The sequence below is a fragment of the Anoplopoma fimbria genome, chromosome 9, assembly GCF_027596085.1.
Source record: "Anoplopoma fimbria isolate UVic2021 breed Golden Eagle Sablefish chromosome 9, Afim_UVic_2022, whole genome shotgun sequence".
Lineage (NCBI taxonomy): Eukaryota > Metazoa > Chordata > Actinopteri > Perciformes > Anoplopomatidae > Anoplopoma > Anoplopoma fimbria.
Window position 1 is genome coordinate 10776440 of NC_072457.1, and position 19911 is coordinate 10796350.

Below are 19911 nucleotides of genomic sequence, written 5' to 3' on the forward strand. Positions count from 1 at the left end.
ATCCCAATGTTGCACTCTATATTGCAGATAATACTTATTTAACTTAGAATTTGGGGTTAAACACATTTACTTAAATTAAGGATCTGATTCAACTAAGTAAAGTAAGTAAGAATAATCTCAACCTGGATGTTTGAAACTTTCTCTGACATCTGATAGATGGTAGCAGTGCTGAACTTCTGCTCTCTAGTGGAGGTGATGAATATCAGTTGAATCTCAAATTCAGTCAGATCTAAACTATTTACCCATAGGTAATGGATCTCTGGATCCCTTACTTTATAAAAAGTATATGGCATGAATTCATCGAATTAAAATCACCTCACGTTGGGTTGACATCTAAAAATGTAAGACTACTGAAAACAACTGATGTGCCCTTAAATGATTTGTCTATGAAATGTAATCATTTAAGTAAACATACTAAAGTGTGTTTAATTCTCAATAGCTTGGGAGAATCCAGATTACTTGGGAAAAGCCTTGCATTCTAATGTCTGAATAGATCCTGATTTATGCTGATACATTGTTCAATATTTTTATCCTCAGAGGACAATGTAGCTTCTAAAAAACACTTGGGCATAACTTACTGTCACAAGACATATATAAAACTGAGTTTGTCTGATACCAGAAAAAAGAAATTGCTGTTTTGAAGCTAGCGGCAACCTCCTGTTCTGCCGAGTGAAGCCAATGCGGAAGTATCCTAAAACTTGCATTCTCTCTTCTGACCAGCAGGTGGCGAATCCTCCGGTTGAAAAAAATAAATCCAATTGTATGGAAGTCTATGAGAAAATTACCCTATTTCTCAGTTGATTTATTACCTCAGTATATACAGTTAACATGAGTTTATGGTCTCAATTGCTAGTTTCAAGTCTTATTCAATACAGCATGATGTTCATTTAGAAAATGATGGTCCCTTTTGGAGTAAAATAGACCATAAAACGTAATTCAAGATGGCAAACGGCAGTCCAAAAACCAATGAGTGACATCACGATGATGACGTCCACTTCTTATATAGAGTGTTTGTTTCGAAAACCTTAAAGGTGTGGTGATTGAAACTGCAAATCACATTTCAGGTGCAACATTTTGCGACCATTGTTCAAAATACAAAAAGTAAACAAAACATCTCTTGTCAAACCTCATCCTCTTTAATACAAAAGAAATCATTCAATTAAGTAAACAAAAATATTTTTTACACAAAAATTTTATTTGGAGAGCCGTATATGATGTGAATTTGTAGAAGTGCCAGGATGGTAAACATCAGAGGGAAAATGTTTACATCTTGTAAGCCTCTTTAGTTAGTGCTTAAGTAATTGGTAAAGACTGTGTATCTAAACATGTGTTAACATATCATGTGAACCATGCTGACTTCTTGTCATATGGTCTGGAGATATTGTGATGCACAGTGGTATCCATTATCTCATAATGATGATTCTGCTTGTGCAATTATGGCACAAACTTTGATGCTTTTGTGTGTTTGGATTTTCAGCACACATTAATTTCTCCAAATATAATTAGGGTAGAATTATGGTTTGAAACATAACCTCACATTTAATTACTGCCCCTTTATAGAGGATAAATGCATTTACAACTACTGATTTACTCAAGAAGTCATATAAAGAAAGACAAGTGTCCTATAAAAGCCTGATAAATATATTCATGTGTGTGGATAACCTAAATGAAGGGCACCTTAAGGCTCAGGGAAAGCAAGTTGCACTCAATTTTTCCCAAATACTTTGTCAGTTAAATCAACTTTTACGACTTAATGTTTCTTGATGCAGTTCTGCTGTTGAACATTCAAAAGCATTTTGGTCAATTTCTGTTGAAAACCTCATAGGGTTTTAGTAAACTGTGTACCACTTCCCGATATATTAGAACATTTTATGTATTTGACAGATAATTTTTTTTTTAATAGGAAAGTATTATATATATATGTTAACCCAAGGCTAGATTATTCAGGCAATTACCCATTACTTAAGCAACCAACTAGACCCATGAAGTGTATCCCAGTTTGTTTGAATCACTCTGCTCCTTCTGTGCTGACTGCGGCCACAGCTGAAACATGGTAAGGTCCGTCTCTGAGATAACTCTTCAGACGAATGTAATACTGGCTGCCCAGTATCTCTGCTGCTGTTGATGAACCAACAAGTGACCCCACCAGCTGAAACTTCGCATCTTTGGCATCCTTCGTCTGACCCATTGAACGATCCAAAACGAACTCCATGAAACTGGGAGTGCTGATCATTAACTTCTGACCCCACAGCTGAGTGGCAATGGCCTGGAAAACACACACAGATACCCACTGATGAGGATAGAAATATTACTGAGCAAAGTTGATAGTATTGTGCTTTTATATAATCATACAAAAAAACAAGACACAATCTTTCAAGATCTTCAGTTCTACCGTTTTTTGTTTTTTTACAGGATATGAAAATGTCAGCAAGACAGTGAGAAAATGATGGAAGTTGGAAAGGAGCACTCACGGTGAATATCCGCATAGCCCCACAGTGCAACTCTGGGAACGGCTGAGTGCTAATGTTGCGGATCATGTCCATGGGCTGGTTAGACAAAAGGTGGAACCAGGACTCTGTGAGGGCCAAGAGGTCTTCTGTCTGCTCTTCTGGCTGCAGTAAAACATTAAACATTCATAAACTAACTTTTTTTCTGAAGGCTTTTTGAGACAATAAAAAAAAAATGATGGCAATGAATATTCCTTATGTGTGCACTCACATACCTGTAGCGTGAGAAGTTGTGATATAGCGTCAAGGCTGCGCACCCTGAGCTCTGTAGCTCCACAGCTGGCAAGATGGCTCATTCTTGTCAACACAGCCTTGAACTTTTCTCCTGATGACACACAGAGAATCAGTCGCAAAGAGCTCAACACATCTAATTACAAAGCTGGGAGAAGTTCGGGAAAATGACAAAGATAACAAGCCAACCTGCTTTTTGAAGGACCTGCTTGCCCTCCACAGTAGATCCGAGTAGTCCTAAAGTGTCAATAGCCACACCGGTCATTGCAGGATCCCGGTCAAGAGCCATCTCAAACACCTTGTTTTGGAAGGCCGGGTAGGTTTCACAAACCTGCTGTGGGCTGTCCATAATGGCCAGGTTTCCGAAGAACTTCACCAAACCTAAAGAGTATTAATTAAACTGTAGAAATTAATTGTCATCTAAACATAATATTTCATTTTTTTTATTTTTTTTTTCTAAAAGAGACCCACCAGGAAGGTAGAGGGAGGAGAAAGAGTCAGTCTCTGCTCCTCTGATCATGTTGGAAAACTGATCCATTATACCCTGCTGGGCCAAATACTGTCGGCCATGCTGACTGTGGGCTAAAGTGGTCACCATCTCGATGGCTGTGGCTCTGGAGAAAAACACAGCAACAGATACACATTTACATAATGATAGAGGTTTGGAGAAACTTGCATAACATTAGCATCTCTTAATTTGCAGTAACTACATTATAATTTTCCACACAATTTCCAAGTTACTATTAATATAATTAATCTTAATACCTGATCAATACATCATCTCCTGTCAGTTCTCCAATCAGTTGAGAAATTAAGCTGCTGTTGGCACAGTAACCGAGGGAAATGGGAGACACAGATGAGATTTCCACCACCAGCTGCAAACAGCAAGAAAAGTATTTATTAGGGAATCAACATGAGAGCTGTTGTGTGTGTGTATATATTTCTACTCATTACAGACAAACTTTAATATAACTGAATCCAGTGGTGTATAGTAACGAAGTAGAAATACTTCGTTACTGTACTTAAGTCGTTTTTTTGGATATCTGTACTTTACTTTACTATTTATATTTCTGTTGACTTTCACTTCTACTTCACTACATTTTGCAAAGAGAACTGATACTTTGACCCCGATACATTTCCCCTGAAACCTTCGTTACTCGCTACAAAATCAAATCTATCTTTAGAAAGAAAATGAATCATGAGACCAACGTCGGGGACTGTGGTGGAACACAGACTGCAAGCAAGCAGGTTCGGCGAACCAGTGGTCCTAGCTAGCAAGTTAAATCACTGGTTAATCACGTTAATGCGCAATTGCAAACAAGTGCTCTCAAAGCCGCGTTTTTTTGATGCCCAGTGATGCCAGCTAGCGAGCGACTACATGAGCAGAATTCCACTCTACGATGACTGGTTTCATGATGGAAGCAGAAACGGAAGCACCTGCTACTCCCGCAACAAACCACGGTGGAGACGAAGACCAACACCTGTGGCCATATCTGCGAGAAATGTTTTCTTATGTTGGAGTGAAAGACTCTTCGTACCGGATGAAGTGCCTCTTATACCCAAAGCTACTGAAATATTGTCATTCAAACACTCCCCATCCAACCTCAGGAAACACATTGAGGTAAATTAAGATTAATCCCATGAGCCGCAACGTTAATGTTTAGTTATCATAATTAGCATAAACCTGTTCAGATATCTAGTGTTTCCCACAGGATTGGAGTATATCTTTGGCGGGGGAGACGGGTGTCTGATCTTCTAATTTAACTACACATGGTGTATGTTAGGCTGCTGTCTCTGTTTGTACCTCCTTGTCCTTGGTCATGGTGGCCACAGCACTTAAAATAATAAACTTCATAATTCTCAAAATTCTGACCCTTTGCTTTTTTATTAACAGCATTTACTTGTACTTTTACTTTCAATACTTAAGTACATTTAATATCAGAAAATTACTTTTGATACTTAAGTACAGTAAATATTAGATACTTTAAGACTTTTACTCAAGTAGTATTCTAATAGGTGACTTTCACTTTTACTGGAGTCATTTTCCAGTAAGGTATCTTTACTTTTACTCAAGTATGGCTTTTGGGTACTTTATACACCACTGACTGAATCTAAGTACCCACAATCTATCACAATCTCTTGTTATCATTAGTCAACTTTTTGTATAAATGTAATTTAAAAGAACAAAAACTCTATGTCGCTCAAAAATGTGTGTGCAACTTCTGCAGCATCAACCACAAAGTAACCCAAACTGACAGACGCTTGAACGTACCTCATATATTCTGTATCTGACTATGTCGCTTGTGGCCATCACATCCTTCATAACTTTCAGCAGGTCGCTCTGGAACAACATGTCTAACCCAGGCTTGGAGTGACTCAGTTTGGACAGGGACTTGATGGCCTAAGAAACAAAAGAATTACTGCACCCACTGTAGATTCGTCACAATGTCATGCAGGATATTTCAGTGCCTGCCCTAATCACCTGCTTCGCCACGGCCATGTGGTCTTCTCCGATGCAGTTGATCACCGCTCCAAGAATGTCATGGTTGTTGAGGACTTCAGTGGCAGCGTCTTGGTGCTCCACCATTCTACCAATCTGACAGAAAAACAGAAAAACGTGATGGTGATGTCAGTGGTTTAAAAGCAATTGTATGTGTGTGTGTGTGTGTGTGTGTTTCTTTGTTTCTGTGCGTGTGTGTATGTGTGCGTTGTGTGAGCAGCCTACCTGTTTCACAGCCAGTATCTTAACCGTTTCATTAGGATGAGTCAGACCTCCCTGCAGCTCCACTCTGTAGTTCTGGGCCAGGGACACGGGGCTAAGGGCCATTAAGATGCGTTCAAGGATTTCCACACATAGCTCAACCTGCTCCCTGTGAACACAGCTCACATTAGTACCGTTATGGCTGCAACTCTCCCATTCTTGATGCTTTGATCTTTAAAGCGTTAGAAAATAATGACAAATACCATCACAATTATTCAGACCCAATGCTGACACATTAAAATAGCACCAAAATCATTTTAGCAAAAAAGAAGGCTTAGAAGACAAGCAAACATTAACTCTGAATACAGGTGGAACCGCTGAGTTGTTAGCACATTTGCTTAAAAATATATGTAAACAATTGATCAATTACCAAAATGATTGTGAAGAATTTGTTGTGAAAAGGAAAATCTGTATGCATTTGGACATTAAATTGTTTTATAGGGTTGGCTCTGTACTCCAGCACACAGAACTCTAAGTGAAGCAATGACTATGCATTTTAAGTGCTCATTTTCTCTTTCTCTTTCATCTTCACTCTCCAACTATGTATTTTGGGAACTTTGCATAAAAAGGGCAACGACTTCTTCCCAGTCACAGACATGAACACCCTTAATAAAGTCCATAATATGATTTCCATAACAATAACACGAGGCTCTATGATGGAAAATGTGTCTCTGCCCACATCTGCACTGTGTTGTTAGCATTGTAGTAGCATTTCAACTTACTGTTAATGACACTAATAATCAATACTGCCTGCAGAGTGACTCAGCAGTCGACATGCACCAGTGTGTGGACAGTGTGAACAGATCTGCATTGTGTCAAACCAACCTGTCATCGGAGCGCAGCAGAGAGAAGATGACGTTGAAACGCTGTCCGCTCACTGAGTCTCTCAACGCGCTGAGAGGGATCGACAACAAAGCTGTTTTTAAACTCTGTAGCTCCTCAATTGGATCTTCAACACCGGCGATTTCTGCCAGTAAACTCCCAATGGAAGTCGCCATGATTTTCAATGTTTGGGAAACTCGTTATCTTCTTCATAGTTTCCGCGGTTGACATCCGACGTTACGGCGCATTACCGCCACCTGCTGGGCGGAGATGGAGGCTACACTTGATTTGTTTTTGGAGGGTCTTCCAACCTGTCCACTTTCTAAATCTAATACAAATTATAGCAAAACATTCCTACTTTATTTTGACATACACCACTCCCTAAATTTTGTGTTGAATACGAAATGTCTTCTTTTTTCTCTTGCCTTCTTCCCCAAAGCAGAAATATATAATCAAGTAACTATAGACAAGCTGCTCCACAACATTGGCTTTTGATATTCAACCTAAGACCAATTTTAGCAAATAACACATTGCTTGCTCCTAATAATTGCATTGTTGCATAAATATTAACCAAAAGTGCAACAGCACTTTTAATAAAATATATTTTTTACAACCGCAGTGCTTTCAGATGATTTTTAGTTAATTTATGGGAACATGCATGAATGAGAAGTCATATTACTATCCAATCGGTTTTGCTTATGAGAAGTCCTTTTTTGTGAAGTCCTTTATGAATTGCTTGACTGATTTTCCACTAAAGAGCTATATAGCTTAATCCTGAACTTGAGCATGACCTTTAACCTTAACTTGATTGTGGAACACTACTGCGAAATTAATTAAGTTCAATTAATAAACTGTCCCATATAAGGAAAGTTTACAGTATGTTTGATTTGTATGTGCAGCATTTTACTCTAGAAGGGTGTTTTCACATTACCTGCAGAAAGGGACAAAGTTCCTCTTTTCTTGCCTTAAATTAGAGTTTAACACACTTTTGTATGCACTTAAAACATGTTTCGGGGTGTCCTTGATGTCTTGTGGTATGATCAAACTGTTTATTCTCCGTATCATTAATGTTGTATGCATGATGCAGGAAACTCTTGATGAAGCATGTGACTTGGGGTGTAGGGTTACATGCTGCTAGAATTTCATGAAAGTGGAAACCCTGACGGTCAGCTAGTATTGTTGTCGAACCGACAACAGATGGAGGTCGTCTGGTCACAGACAGCTAATCCACACAGAGAGACAACAAGGCTGCTAAGACAGGCGTCATGCAGGTACAGTTTTAATTATTTGCAGTTTATAAATTATAATGTAAATTCAATTGGCTACCTTTATGGTGATTCAGATGCTGTCTTTTTCTTTCTCATGCTCTAGTGCTCTCTGTGCAAGCTGCGAACCCACCAGTGGTGTTTCCTCCTTTTCAACGTCCTCCTCTTCCATGCCCTGTTGTTTGGGGCAGACTTTGTCGAGGAGTATCTCCTGCAGCCCACACCTGGGGTCTACACTGATGGAATGGTTGCTGACGTAAGAGAGCGAGCAAGGAAACTAGATCTGAGCAACGCCAGGGAGAACATATCCCAGGACTACCTGATAACTAACCCTAATGCCTGCAGAAACTCTGACCTCTTCCTCCTCACTCTGGTCTTCAGCTCCACAGCTAATATGACCCAAAGGGATGCAGTTAGGAAGACATGGGCCAACCAAACACTCATCCAAGGCTTCCCATTGCGGATACTGTTCTTCCTAGGATCAACTGAGACTTCCTCTGCACAAAAGGCCCTCATAATAGAGTCTGACCTCCATGGGGACATGGTCCAGGGTCATGCTGTGGCTGACTCATCCCTCCGTGCCCCAACAGAAAGGACAGTGTTGGCTTTCCGCTGGGTGATCACCTTCTGTCCCGTGGCACGCTTTGTTTTGCTGACCAAGGACTCTGTGTTTGTGAACCTCCCTGCCATCGGAGGCTACCTACTCGGGCTGCACAGGCACCCAGAGGACTTCTATTTAGGCAGGGTGATCCAGAGGGAATCCCCTGACCGGGACCCCAACAGTCTTGGCTACCTGCCCCCAGCGCTCTACCCTGATAAGTACCTGCCTGAATACTGTGACGGGACGGCCTATGTTCTATCCCAGGATGTGATCCGAAAAGTGTATGTGGCCTCTGCAGCAGTCCGTGCACCTGTGCCAGCTGATGTTTTTGTGGGGCTTTGTGCTCAGAAGGCTGGTGTAGCACCAACCCACAGCTCCAGGTTCTCAGGAGAGAAACACATCCGCTACAACGCCTGCTGTTACCGCTATTTGTTCAGCTCGGCAGGGATGGAAAGTCATGAACTAGAAAGAGTGTGGGCAGACCTGGGACAGAAGGGTGGAAGATGCTCACTGTTACAGACCTACTCTGGCCTGTTGACCTGCAAGACTCTCACGTACCTGGATAAACTTTCCTTTTTCAACTCCTAGGGATAAGCTGTATCGCACAGTTCATTGAATAGAGTATGTGATTAGTTCATGCGAGTGCTTGTATTTATCAACATTGCCACATGTATGTAACTAAAAGTGCAGGACAAATTTTACTTCTAATAGGACAAGAAGGATAGTTGAAGAAGCATTAGTTATTTTTCTTTCTTTCTTTCTTTCTTTGAGTGGATTTTGCATCAGTTTGTTGAAGTAAATAAAATCCAGATGGTGTTTTTTCCAAGTGGAAGACATTGTCCATTGTCTCACAGAGTCATTGAAGAGGGGATGGACATGACCAGAGAATGTGAAGAGAAACTAAAGTGGAATATACCTTGTCCACTGTCACACTGTCATTACTAGGACACCTGAATGGAATGGGTCGCTGTTAGTGTAATTAGTAAGGCCTTTGCTTTTCCTTCTATGACCTCAGATATCATAAGGTGTACTCATTATTAAGTGCCCATTACACACACAGTATAACAAGCAGGTGAGTCAAGGAGAATGAGCACATGCCCAGTCTGTACATGCCCACACTGTCCTGAGATGAGGTCTAACAATTTTGGGTGGACATTTAGTGTAAAGACTCTATAAAACAAGTGCAAAATGATGTGCTACAATATGAATTCTGGCATCTACACTGCTAGCTGTCATTTTACAGTTAAATACAGCAGAATGTCCAATATACCCACTATTAAACACTTTAACAGTTAGTAACTGTAATTTGCATAGCATCATTTGTGTGGTGTGGATGTAATGTCATTTTAAGTGACTAATGAAAAATCTGAATTTATTCAAATTAGCCAGTGATTTTCCAATCTGGCAAATAAAATAAAGACAACTATTTAGTCTTCCAGTGCTCTTTAATCCCAATATTTTTCTTCACTGGTTGACAAAAAAAAACTCCAGATTGAAGCCAAACCAGTGTGTTGTTCCAGCAGTTCAAGATAAGTTGCCTTAAGAATTTGTGTGCCATAGATTAACTTAGTTAACAGCCCTTATCTAATTCAGTACAAGGTAATCGTTGCTGATTTTATTGGTTTCCTGAAAGAACTAAATTCACCATGTTTTAAACGGCACCATTCGGATGAAAACAACAGCTGAACACAAACACAACAGGGTCAGTGAGCTGCTGAGGAACGAGGAAAGCTTTCTGTTTTAAGCTGATCTGTAGATGGATTTCAAGGTTATTAATTTACGCTGACATAACTGCTTGGCCTTTAATGTGAGGTAACTATCTACCTGTGGGTGTGACCTAAGTTTCTTTGTCACATGATAACATGAAAACAATTAACCCTTAATTTTCTATGTAGTTGAGCTGCTGCAACACCCGAATTTCACCCCTGGGGATCGATAAAGGAATATAATAATAATTAATTGAGGGCCAGTGATTATTAGAATGGGTTTCTCCAATCCTGTGTTTTACTCTTTGTGTGAGGGTGAACCTTTTGCATGATGGGTGAACTAATATTTAAGGAAGGCCACTCCATGGAACAAATTCAAAGAGCGTTTCAGATTAAACGGTTCTCCTCTCACTTCTTAAGGAGTAACAACCATCATCATCATGGGAACGCTCCTCGGAGTAGGCTGTTATATACCATCACTGAGATGCCCAACGAGGGTTTGTCACCAAAGCCAGCCAACACTCCTGGAGAAGGATCAAGAGTGATTGTGTCATTAGGTAATTGTATTTGACTCAGCTGAAAAGATCTCTCTAACTTTTTTCAAGTTAGAACAGCAGTAGTGTGTGACATTATCACTTGTAGTTAGAGACCTACTGGATGCTTCATGTCAATAGATTTTAAAACTCATTAACCCTGTGTCATCAGCTAGATGGATCCCAACTTTGACTGCCACAGCGTTCTCGTGAAATACAACTATTATTAAGTTTGAGCCTTATGGCAGATGATTACCTTGCTCAATAATAGCAGGCCTAGTAGACAGCAAGCTGTTGGCTCAGTCTTGTGTCAAACAACACCCCTTACTGTCATGGCCATGGCCATGTCTCTGGCTATTCCTTGTGTTTCATGTGTTTTCCCTTGCCCTTGTGTCTCCTGTGCTCCCTTGTTTGTTTATCTCTGTGTGTGTGTCTGTGAGGTGGGTGTGTCACCCCTCTCACTCTCCCCAGCTCCCTGATTACTGCCAAGCATACTCACCTGCTCCAAGCCACACACCTGCCTTCAATCTACTCATCAACTCTGCAGTATATCAACCCCGGTCATCCACTCACTCACCGCCAGATCGTTCTCCTGCATTATGCCAGACCTTCCAGCGTTATTCCCCGGACTGATTTCCCGTTGCCGACCCTGCCTGCCTGTCTGGACTTACCCCCGACCCTGAGTTTAGCCTCCGCTTCCTCTGATTTCCGTCTGCCTGATCCCCTGCCTGTTTCCCTCTGTGAGTCATATCCTGCCTGTCTGTCTGCTGAGTTCTCCGCTTTGAATAAAGCTCCAGAACTTTATCTGTCTCCTGGTCGTTCTGCTTTTGGGTCCACACCACACTCCGTGACACTTACCTGTTCTAAGATCACTGTAAACACTGTCTCTCATGACTAATTGCTGAAATAAATCAATTATATTTATAATGCTTCATTTCTGAAATTATTATCAGCATTTCCCACAATTTTCTGACATTACATGGAAAAAATATTAATAAAAAATATACTGACTCGATTTAACATACATTTTTGTTTCTAAATAAACAAGAACAACACTTTAAGTTAGTGTACAATATGCCCCCCAAAAAGGAGGGCAGCTGTTGAATCAGAGAAAACTAAATGTGTTTAATGTGTACACATAAAAGCACTCTATAGCAATGCAGACACTTATATATTGTGGGGTGATCATCAACTCATTAAAAACTAATTCATGGAATCATTAATCACTGAGAAAATAAACAAACCATTGATATATATGTTCACTTAATAAGCAGAGTTAGTTGCTGCAAGAAAAACTAAAAATGTTTTAAATAAATACATAAATGGACTATCAATTTCAATCTTACTGGAAATAATGCCTGAATGTGACTATCCGTGTCTGTACTGCAGCTGTAGAGTAAAACCTTGGTTTCAAACTCAGATTTAGTTCCATGTACGGGCATCCTGTCAAAGGCCGTCTTACATCATCTATTTACTGTACATATCATAACCCAATTTGACTGCTATGGGCAAATGTTCATTAATGCAACATGTAACTGTAGTGGTTTGAAGAGCAACATGCAGTAAGTCTGTGTTGGTATTACATATGGCAGCTTTTTAATTTATCTGTATTTCTTTCAGCAGTTAACCAGCAAAGTTACTATTAAAAGCATAATAATAATATGCACTGAAACTGACTTGCTTAAGGCACAGTTCAAATTACTCTAAAAATGAAAATAAGCAATGCTTTCTCAAGACAAGTTAATTATGTTGATGCTAACTGAGCTGTGTCTGAAGGGGGCTGGGGGCAGGAAAACCTTTTTTTCTCTCTCTTTAAATATGGTAGCATACATGAATGAGCAAGGCCACACTATGAGCAAGGTGGCAGGATCTGAACCTGAACATCTGCACTCCACAACAAGTGCTCAGATACTCGTTTCTACTGAAACCAGCAGGATGTGAAGTCTACAATGCTTAATGTCGACTGATGAGGCTTTTTCTTTTTATGGAAAAACTTTCTGTCTTTTACTGAAGCTGCTTCAGGGATGATTACTGTGAGTAATGGATTAGTAATTTCTTTATCAAACTTCCATCTTTTCATAGCAGCTTTCTTCTACCCTAAACCATATCTCTGTCTTTCATTAACCCTGCTGTTGAGAATTGAATTTAGTGAGATTATCTCATATTCTGCATGCTTTTGGCTCTGATGCACACCTATGTGTAGTAAAAGAGGACTAGTCTTAATTTAGTTGCAAATCAGTTGTGTTTTATTCTTTGCATTGACGTTCTCATGTTTTCTTCAGGCTCTCTGCTGTACAAGAAACTATTTAACACTAAGATACATCTGTTTTATGCTGCTGCATAGATTTAATTATGGTTTCAATATAATTAAGTCAGTTTTTGTGTACTTACTAATTGCAACATCTATGTTGGTGAATACTGGTCTAAGCTGTATATTCAGTCAATTGTTGTTCTGCTATAAGGCTCCTGATGGGAGAACTAAAAAGGTATTTTTGGCTGTTTAATAGGGGCCTTTTTCTCATTAGCGGTTAAAGTAAGGCACTCTATGTGTGTGGAAACATCTACTCTGCTAGAGCTCAATCCTCACAGGGGTCATCCCCCAGACCAAGTGGTCACTCGTTAGTCAAGGAGGCTGACTCCCTGTTTCCATGGCAATGAGTCAACATGCTGAAGTTACTGCCATACTAGGAAATAGAAACTCCTGTAGCACCAAAGTAAGGCTTGATGATGGTTGAGCGTTAAAACGAAGTGGAACCAAGTGTGAAGAGAAGCGTTGGCAGAAGACAAAGTGTCCGAGAGTCCATGTCTTTTAATAATCCTGGAGCTGCATGTGTCATAGGGCCTCTTAATAGCAGTATAGATGAAATAAAAGTTCTGTAGAATAATGCAATTTACCTTCAACAACCTTCAATCCAGTTACAAAGCCATTCCACATGCTGCAAATAGAAAAACGTGTGCATGAACTGTATGTGTGCAATGATGCATAAAACTGTCATTGTTTTTTATAGTCCATTAATGATTTTTGTCATCAATGATGTTCAGTCACTCCTGATGCAGTTGAACAACAGCTACAATGTCCTACTTTCCTGTTTATATCGATTAAATCAGTTTTTAAGTGCATGACAGGAGGGCCAGTAAATGATCAAGTCAGCCAATATCTAATCTGGGAGACACAGGCTTTATTGTCAATTGGTTATAAACTAAATCTGTTTGACATTAAATTTCAAATGTGTAAATTTGTGATTGGCAAATAATACATATGTACTGAAGTCTGAAATAATGTAAATATCTGATTTTGCTAGATGTACTTTGTGCCAGAAAACTATTGTTGAGATTGATGTGACGTTCAGTTGGATATTTATTGGTCCACAATGGATGAATCCTCATGTCGACTTTTACTTGACCTCTAGTGCTACCATGAGGCCACCAATGTGCTCTTGTACAAAAATATTATTGAAATCTAAAGTAGCAGATTGATGTGAAATTTCAGCTTTTCTGTGAAGAGCCACTCTCTGCCCAAAATGTAAATTCATAATCTTACAGTAGGCAGATTGATATAAAATTTTCAGACCTTCATGCCACCTTGGGGAAAACTCTTTTGATTTTAAATTGCGTTCCTCTAGCGCCACCTTCAGGACAAACCTCTACTCTTTACACCCAACTTTTTCTAAGGATCTAATAATAGCAATTCATCAATTTGTAATGTCTTACACTTGTGTTTTGTGACTTTGCAACAAGTATAGGATGCTTGCATGCCTTAATACTTAGACACTTGTGATATTGATAAGATTGTTTTATTTTCTGGTAAGACTTTGAGCATATTTATTTTCTGAGGGCATTCAGTTAAATGTTATCTGTTGTAAATACACTGAAGGTGGGCATGGTCCTGTGCTGCATTTGAAAAGTAGTTTTTGCTCACCAAATGAGCTAATTGATTAAGTTGGGTGTTTCTTCAATTGCGTAGAAAAAAAGTTAATTTAGCATTTTGGAACACTGTGCCACTTTATTGACCTCAAAACAAGGATTAGTCATAATGTTGAGTGTTTGAAACTGTGACTGGCATCTGTTGAAGGAAGTACAATGATGTCTTCACAGTGACATACAGGAAACAAACATACAGCAAATGGTCTCAATCTCCAGAAAGTTACTCTGACACTGAAGAACTGATGCACATGTGCATTATAGCCTCTGACCTTTTTGTCTTACACACTATAATCTGTTTATTGCACAGCTGCAATTTGGTATATTAGAAATACTATGGAAAGTCGAATTATGTGTGTAAAACAAAAACTACGTTTTACAGTCTTTTTTTGTTTAATCTGGTGATCATGAGGTGAATGTGCTCAAGTAATTGTCTACAGTGTTTTGGCGTCATCTTCTGGTGGATGTCAGGACTTGTGTTTGGAAAAGACAGGGAATGTGTTTGCAGTTAAACCTTAATGTTTTGGATTCTGCAGTTTCTGAAACGGGGAGCATACTGCTGAAACATTCTTTGTTTTGAACCCTGGTCTGTAGATTTAAATTTGGTATGCACCAACATGAACAATTTCAACATGATGTTGATTATGAATTTTACAGTTTTATATTAGGTTATGAAGGCAATCATATTTGTTCATATCCATATACTAACCTGAAAAAGGTGTAAGCAGCAAAACTTCTGAATTTAAATGTCAGTTTTGGCTAAAATGATTGTATGGAAAAACATTGACAGCAGCTGTTTCGCACTTGATAATTCAATTGATCGAATCATTTTCTACGATTGAATTTGATACAATAACTGATTACAAGAATAATTTCATGTTAATAATTTGGAAGTCTCTTCTAGATTAACTGTTGATGTGATGTAACTTGAGTAACAAAACAAACACTGGCTTTGAGTGAGGCAGTAGGAGGCCTAGTATTTCTACTATGTATAAAACAAATAGTCTCTCAGATTCAGTTCTTAAATGGAGATGCTGAATGCAGTGCTGTTTGTTGTGGTGATAGATGAGAGGAGCGAGCGGGAAGAAACCTCCCTGTATAAACAGGAGTTCGGAAAACAGCCTCACAATTGTTTTGCTTATCCTCTTGGATCTGAATGCAGTTTCTCCCGTTGATATTACATACCATTCCATTTAGAGCGATGGCAGCCCCAATGTAACTGCCAAAGAAAAGCTGCACTTCCTATTGGGGATAGGAATAAAATAGACATGGTATTACATGGTAGTTCGCAATATTACAAAGTGTTCTAATGCTGACATCTCTTTATCTGAACAGAATTTACTTAATCAAAAGGAGTTTATGGTCACTATAATTTAAACATTTCTGCAAACCCTTCTAACTAATCATTAAATCTCCAGGTAGAGATTCAGGGTTATTTTATAGATGACATGTAAAATTGAAAGTGTTATAAAATGTGGCCTGTTTGTTTTTGTCTTACTGAAGGTATTATTGGTGATACCCGTGACATTGTGAAACCGCATTAAGAGATGGAACCAGAAACTGAAGACCCGGACAACAATGATAACTTGGTCCCATGGTCAGGTTCAGATGGTTCTGGGGAACTGTGTGATGATGCCAGTGATGAAGAGTTCCCTTTAGATCCTCTACCTGGTCACATCCAGGAGTCTGATGAAGAGTTCCCTTTAGATCCTCTACCTGGTCACATCCAGGAGTCTGATGAAGAGTTCCCTTTAGATCCTCTACCTGGTCACATCCAGGAGTCTGATGAAGAGTTCCCTTTAGATCCTCTACCTGGTCACGAGTCGCCAGCACGTCTTCAGTCACAGGACTGGGAATCTGCAGGTGAGCAACAGTCCCTGCCTGAACTTTGCGGAAGTGAAGAGGAGGTTTCATACCGAGAAGAGGATGACATCTACTTAAGTGAATCAGGAGGGTCCATTACAGAGTCTCCTCGAATCCAACCCTCGCCAACATCACTGTCCCCACACCCAGAGCGCCCCAACTCCGAGCCTCCTGTTGGCCAGATATCACGGCAGCATTCCCAGTCTTCTTCCTCTTCTATTGGCCGTGCAGCTGACATGACCCTGGCCTTGACCCTGACCACAGAGCAGCCCCTGGGAGCCAGTTATAGGCAGGGCCCAGGGACTGTCAACAGGAGTGTTGAATCTTCAGAGGAAGGAGGGAGTAGTGAAGCACCTCCTGCTCCTGTCTTCTTTGGAATTTCAGACGAAGCTGCTGAGCAGGCAAAGAGGTGGAACTCTGAGTCTGACACAGATCTCTGCAGACCGGACAGGCAGAGGGCGAGGTCCACACGTAAGTATCTGTCTACTACCTTCACTTGTTAGACACATAAAGTTAGTACTGCAAACTGTACAGCATATTCTAAATTATTATTTTTCTTAATTTATATAATTTATGAATTAAATGTTAACATTTTCTGTTTGCATGTCCAGAGGCATGAATTAACTTTTGATATTTATCTTAAACTACATTTCTCTGCCTGTAATCATTGTTTGTGTTATATGACAACTTTGTGTCATATATAACTTGTGCAAAGCACTATGGGTGCTGGTTATTTTCATGCTGTAATGCGGGGTCTATTTTGAGGTGGACTTACAGGGAGAATTCCCATGGCTTTAACAGTCAGAGCGGGTTAAGAATAAAATATGACCATATGATGAGGCTGGCAGAAACAAATTTGACAGACACCAGCATGTGTCCCACCGGCCCTGTCACCTGAACCCTTTTCCAGTCGTAAGTCTTGACGGCAATGGAAAGTGAGCTCCTCACTTTTCTTGCCTCATGGACCCCCCTAAGTTAGCTGTAAGTGAATATGATGCTTTTATTAGTGTGCTGGCTTCAGCACAGGGGTAACTTCAATATTTTTCTTACTTCTTATAAGTGTGTTTGATTAAAATAATAATAACAGTAATAATAATAATAACAATAATATTAATGATAATAAAAATAATAATAGCTGGTTTCATTAAAAACTGAGATCAAATAGATACTGTTTCAAACAAAATCCCCAAATATTAAGCATTAGTCCATTTATTGTACTTTTCTGAGCATTGATCAATTCTCTGTAGCTTCTTAAATGTCCACTGACTGACCAAATATCAAAATTAAATTAATATATGTTTACATCTTCCTCACCTAACTTTTCTTCTCACTGTCCCTCTCTCTCCTTTTCCTCAGGGCTCAGTCACAACGAGAGCCAATCGGAAAGACACGTGAAGGAGACCAAATCCAAATGTAAGCGTATCGCTCGGCTTCTAACGGATGCACCCAACCCTCAAAATAAGGGAGCCTTGCTGTTTAAAAAACGCCGCCAGAGGGTCAAGAAGTATACACTTGTGAGTTACGGGACTGGGGAGAGAAAGCTTGACAGCGAAGACCAAATAGAGGAGGAAACTGAAGTCAGATCAGCTGGTTATAACTTTGTGGCAACAAGTGAATCTGAGTTAGAAGAGGAGTATTCTGTTTATCAGCAGCAGCACAATTTAAGTCTGAATTGGGGAACTGGTAGAGAAATGGATGCACTACCGGAAACAAAAGGAAAGGGTGTTATGATGTTTGCCCAACGCCGCATACGCATGGATGAAATTGTGTCAGAGCATGAAGACCTGAGGAATAAAGGATTAGCTGTGGAGGCATTACGAGAACCCGAATGTACAGAAGCGCAGAATGTTTATGACACTGAGGAAATGTACGTGCACACTGATCAGGCCAACTACATGGATGCAAATCGTAGGCAACAAGAAGAATACCAAGAAAGTATTCAACAGATGAACAACCTATCCAACGTGCCAAGACCGTTGGTGCCCAACCGAACTGCGAAGCCTTTCCTAGGATTCCCCGTCAGCACAACTGCTTCTGTTACGCCTGGTGGCGTCGTTCAAGTGACAAAGAAGCATGAACCCAGATTCAGAGTATCTGTGCCTATTAACACTAACCCGCAAGTTTGGTCCCCGACTGGAGACATCATAGCCTCAAGGGATGAGCGTATATCTGTGCCAGCAATAAAGACCGGCATCCTTCCAGAGTCTAAAAGGAGAGCCACTAATAAACATCAAACAATGCTGGTGCATGGATCAGATCACCACAAAGGGGAAAGGAGGTCTTTTATTGAGGCAGAGGAAGACTGTTTTAGTCTAGGAGCTGAAGCTTGTAACTTCATGCAACCCAGAACAATAAAACTCAAGAATCCCCCTCCAGTTGCCCCAAAACCTACCTTCAACCCAGCCTGCCCACCTTGGATGTGTAGGAGCCCCTCTGCAGAGCCCTATATTCAGCCCCCTCACAGTCCTGTCGGGCCTCCTAGTCAGCATTACTCACAGCAGCAAGATTGGGCTCAAACTCAACAGATGGCCAACCATTGGGCACCAAATCAAACTCCGGCAACACTTCAAACACCTGCCAATGCCTGGGCTCCTGTCAACTCCTCTTCTCAGCTTCATCTTCAGCCAACAACAAATAGCTGGAGTCAGCAGCCATCACGATCCCCAGTGAGTATGCAGGCCCGCAGTCCTACTTACAGCCCACATCACCAACCCTCACCCTCAAGGAGTAAGTTAGTCTGTGCTCCAAACTCAGTTGCCTCTTTCCCACCACAAGCAGTGAAGTCAAACGCCTATGCATCAAAAGCATCACAGGCTTCTCCAAAGGGTCGAGTCCCAGACAGAGGTACTAATCGGGCTGGCAATGGTTCAACCATGGGGGGAAAAGGTGCACAGTTGTTTGCCAAAAGACAGTCCCGTATGGAGAAGTTTGTTTTCGATGCTGAAACGGTGCACGCTAACAAAACAAGATCTCCCTCCCCAACCCCGTCACTCCCTAACTCCTGGAGATATTCTTCTATCATTCGTGCCCCACCTCCTCTATCATACAATCCCCTTCTTGCTCCTTTCTATCCTCCATCAGCAGCCAAGCAACCCCCTTCCACAAGCCCCAAAATCAGGCCTAAGACCAAAGAGAAACCTAAAGCAGCCCCAAAGCACCTCAACCCCTTAGACATTATGAAACATCAGCCTTATCAGTTGGACTCTTCACTATTTAAGTATGAGGCAGTACCTGAGGCCAAAAGCCCCAGCCCTAAACCAACTCCAGCATCAAAGTTTGAGGCCACCAAAAGCCTTAAACATAGATCTGCCCCTTCTCATTCTCCTGCTAACACCTCTGAGCTTGTTGTTCAGAGCGAGGCAGAAGTCCCCGCTAAGTCTCCTGTATCGGTAAGTTCCCAAACTTCTTCTGCCCGCCAAAGCACAAGATCAGTTGAGTCTCTTGCAACTGACAAGCGCTTGGATAAAAAGCCCACTGTCACACCTGCAGCTCATCACATAACCAACAAGCAAGCACCAAATGCCCGACCTGCAAGCGCATCCTCCCAGCATTCATCTACTGGTGAAAGCATTGCTTTAGCTTTCTCTCCAGCATCTCTTATTGCTAGAGGCGCACGTCAAATGGCACCGCGCCCAAATTTTTCTGCCAAGAAGCCAGTGGTGACAGGCAAACAGTGGAGACCAGTTGCTGCACTACATTAG

The 19911-nt window shown here is 40.7% G+C and overlaps 3 protein-coding genes across 3 annotated transcripts; 2 read left to right on the forward strand and 1 right to left on the reverse strand.

Moving 5' to 3' along the window:
• Positions 1-1174: 1174 nt before the first annotated feature.
• On the reverse strand, positions 1175-6506 carry psmd5 (proteasome 26S subunit, non-ATPase 5). The gene is made up of 10 exons (XM_054604641.1): positions 6325-6506; positions 5464-5608; positions 5221-5334; positions 5011-5139; positions 3504-3613; positions 3210-3352; positions 2928-3119; positions 2723-2832; positions 2472-2612; positions 1175-2266 (listed from the first exon to the last, which is right to left on the reverse strand). The coding sequence occupies exons 1-10, from the start codon at positions 6495-6497 to the stop codon at positions 2009-2011; spliced, it is 1515 nt and encodes a 504-aa protein (XP_054460616.1). The 5' UTR covers positions 6498-6506; the 3' UTR covers positions 1175-2008.
• A 1012-nt stretch (positions 6507-7518) lies between these two features.
• LOC129095388 (beta-1,3-galactosyltransferase 9) lies at positions 7519-8775 on the forward strand. The gene is made up of 2 exons (XM_054603810.1): positions 7519-7592; positions 7693-8775. Exons 1-2 carry the CDS (start codon positions 7587-7589, stop codon positions 8773-8775), a joined length of 1089 nt encoding a protein of 362 aa, XP_054459785.1. The 5' UTR covers positions 7519-7586.
• A 3595-nt stretch (positions 8776-12370) lies between these two features.
• synpo2b (synaptopodin 2b) lies at positions 12371-19911 on the forward strand. Its single transcript, XM_054604541.1, has 4 exons — positions 12371-12459; positions 15851-16028; positions 16179-16681; positions 17567-19911. The coding sequence occupies exons 2-4, from the start codon at positions 15895-15897 to the stop codon at positions 19909-19911; spliced, it is 2982 nt and encodes a 993-aa protein (XP_054460516.1). The 5' UTR covers positions 12371-12459; positions 15851-15894.